This window comes from Echinops telfairi, unplaced genomic scaffold (genome assembly GCF_000313985.2).
Source record: "Echinops telfairi isolate 266 unplaced genomic scaffold, ASM31398v2 ScPeMD7_7467;HRSCAF=8505_1, whole genome shotgun sequence".
Classification (NCBI taxonomy): domain Eukaryota; kingdom Metazoa; phylum Chordata; class Mammalia; order Afrosoricida; family Tenrecidae; genus Echinops; species Echinops telfairi.
Window position 1 is genome coordinate 12,149,932 of NW_022111368.1, and position 1,370 is coordinate 12,151,301.

At 41.4% G+C, this 1,370-nt stretch overlaps 1 protein-coding gene across 1 annotated transcript in view; it reads right to left on the bottom strand.

Annotated features, from left to right (window-relative positions):
- The window catches only part of GRTP1 (growth hormone regulated TBC protein 1), an 89,217-nt gene that overhangs the window by 49,979 nt on the left and 37,868 nt on the right, over positions 1-1,370 (bottom strand). The window contains exon 4 of the mRNA XM_045283813.1: positions 691-698. Coding sequence (XP_045139748.1) covers positions 691-698 — 8 coding nt within the window. The remainder of the gene's footprint in view (positions 1-690; positions 699-1,370) is intronic.

Consider the following 1,370-nt stretch of genomic DNA (forward strand, 5'->3'; position numbering starts at 1 on the left):
AGAAATCGTGGGTTTATCTAATACAGCTGTCCCTTAGGAAGACCCCAGACCTCACGTGACAATGCTGGGATTCCCATCTGGGATTTAAGGAATAGTTTTCAATACTGAATCAGTTGCTGACCTGGGGGGGGGCGGGGGCGGGCGGCGATGACTGAGCCCTTTTCCCAGAAAAATCTGATTTAAGTGGGTTGGACCTAAATCGAAATATATATATAAAAAATTTCTAAACAGTTTTATTGGCATGCAATTCCCATACAAGTGAATGGTTTAAAGATTTTAAAAAGAGTTGTGCGGTCATCATCACAATCCACTTGAGAAAATTTTCTTCTTTCTTATGCTCATTATGAGCTCCCATTTCTCCCTAACCTTCCCTGCCAAACCTTGAGGAACTATTAATAAAGTTACTAATAAATACCACAAAATAAACCAGAAAACTTCATTCAAAAAGAATAGGGGAAAGTAACCCAGTCCCCAAGGAGTCCTGAAAATAGACTTCTGACTTGGGGGACAGGGCTTGGCACCTCATCAGACTTGATTGGAAAACATACATAAGGCTCAGCAGACAGACCTGGAACTACCTTTTTTTGGGGGGGTGTTGGGGTGTTGTTCTGTATTGTTTTTGTTCTCCTTTCACCCTATGTCTACCTACATAAGATAGGCAGAAGGAACAATATGAGAAAATAAGGGCACCAGCAGTTCTGGGGGGGACATGGGAGAGAAGAAGGCAGGGAGGGGGAACAGAAGCCAACAAACTCAGGGATACGGGAACAACAGAGATCTAAAATCGATGGCGAGGGTGTATAGTGCCTGGTGGGGTTTGATCAAGTGCAATGTATCCAAGAGGAATTACTGAGAGATGAATGGAGGGTGAACATGATAGTGGGATAGGAGGAAGGTAGAAGGAAATAGTGGAAAGAAATAGGAGGCAAAAGTTATTTATAGAGGTATAACTATAGGCATGTATATATGTAAATATATTAATTTATAATGAAAGGGATAACGGCCAATGTACATATATTTATATGTTAAGTATCAAGATCGCAGATGGACTTTGGGCCTCTGCTCAAGGCCTCCCTTAACACAAGAACACTTTGTTCTAATAACCTGGCACTCTTTGATACTCTTCTTCCCAAAACGATCGCAGAAGACAAAATGGGTGCATAAGCAAATGTGGTAAAGAAAATGGATCGTGCCCAGCTATCACAAGACAAAGCGTCTGGGCTATTAAAGGATTACAGTTAAAGAAGCAGCCATCTAACAGGGAGGCCAATAAACCCACATGGAAGAAGCACACCAGCCTGTGTGATCATGAGGTATCGATGGGATCTGGTATCAGGTATAAAAAAACCTAAAACAAAAAATTATATCAA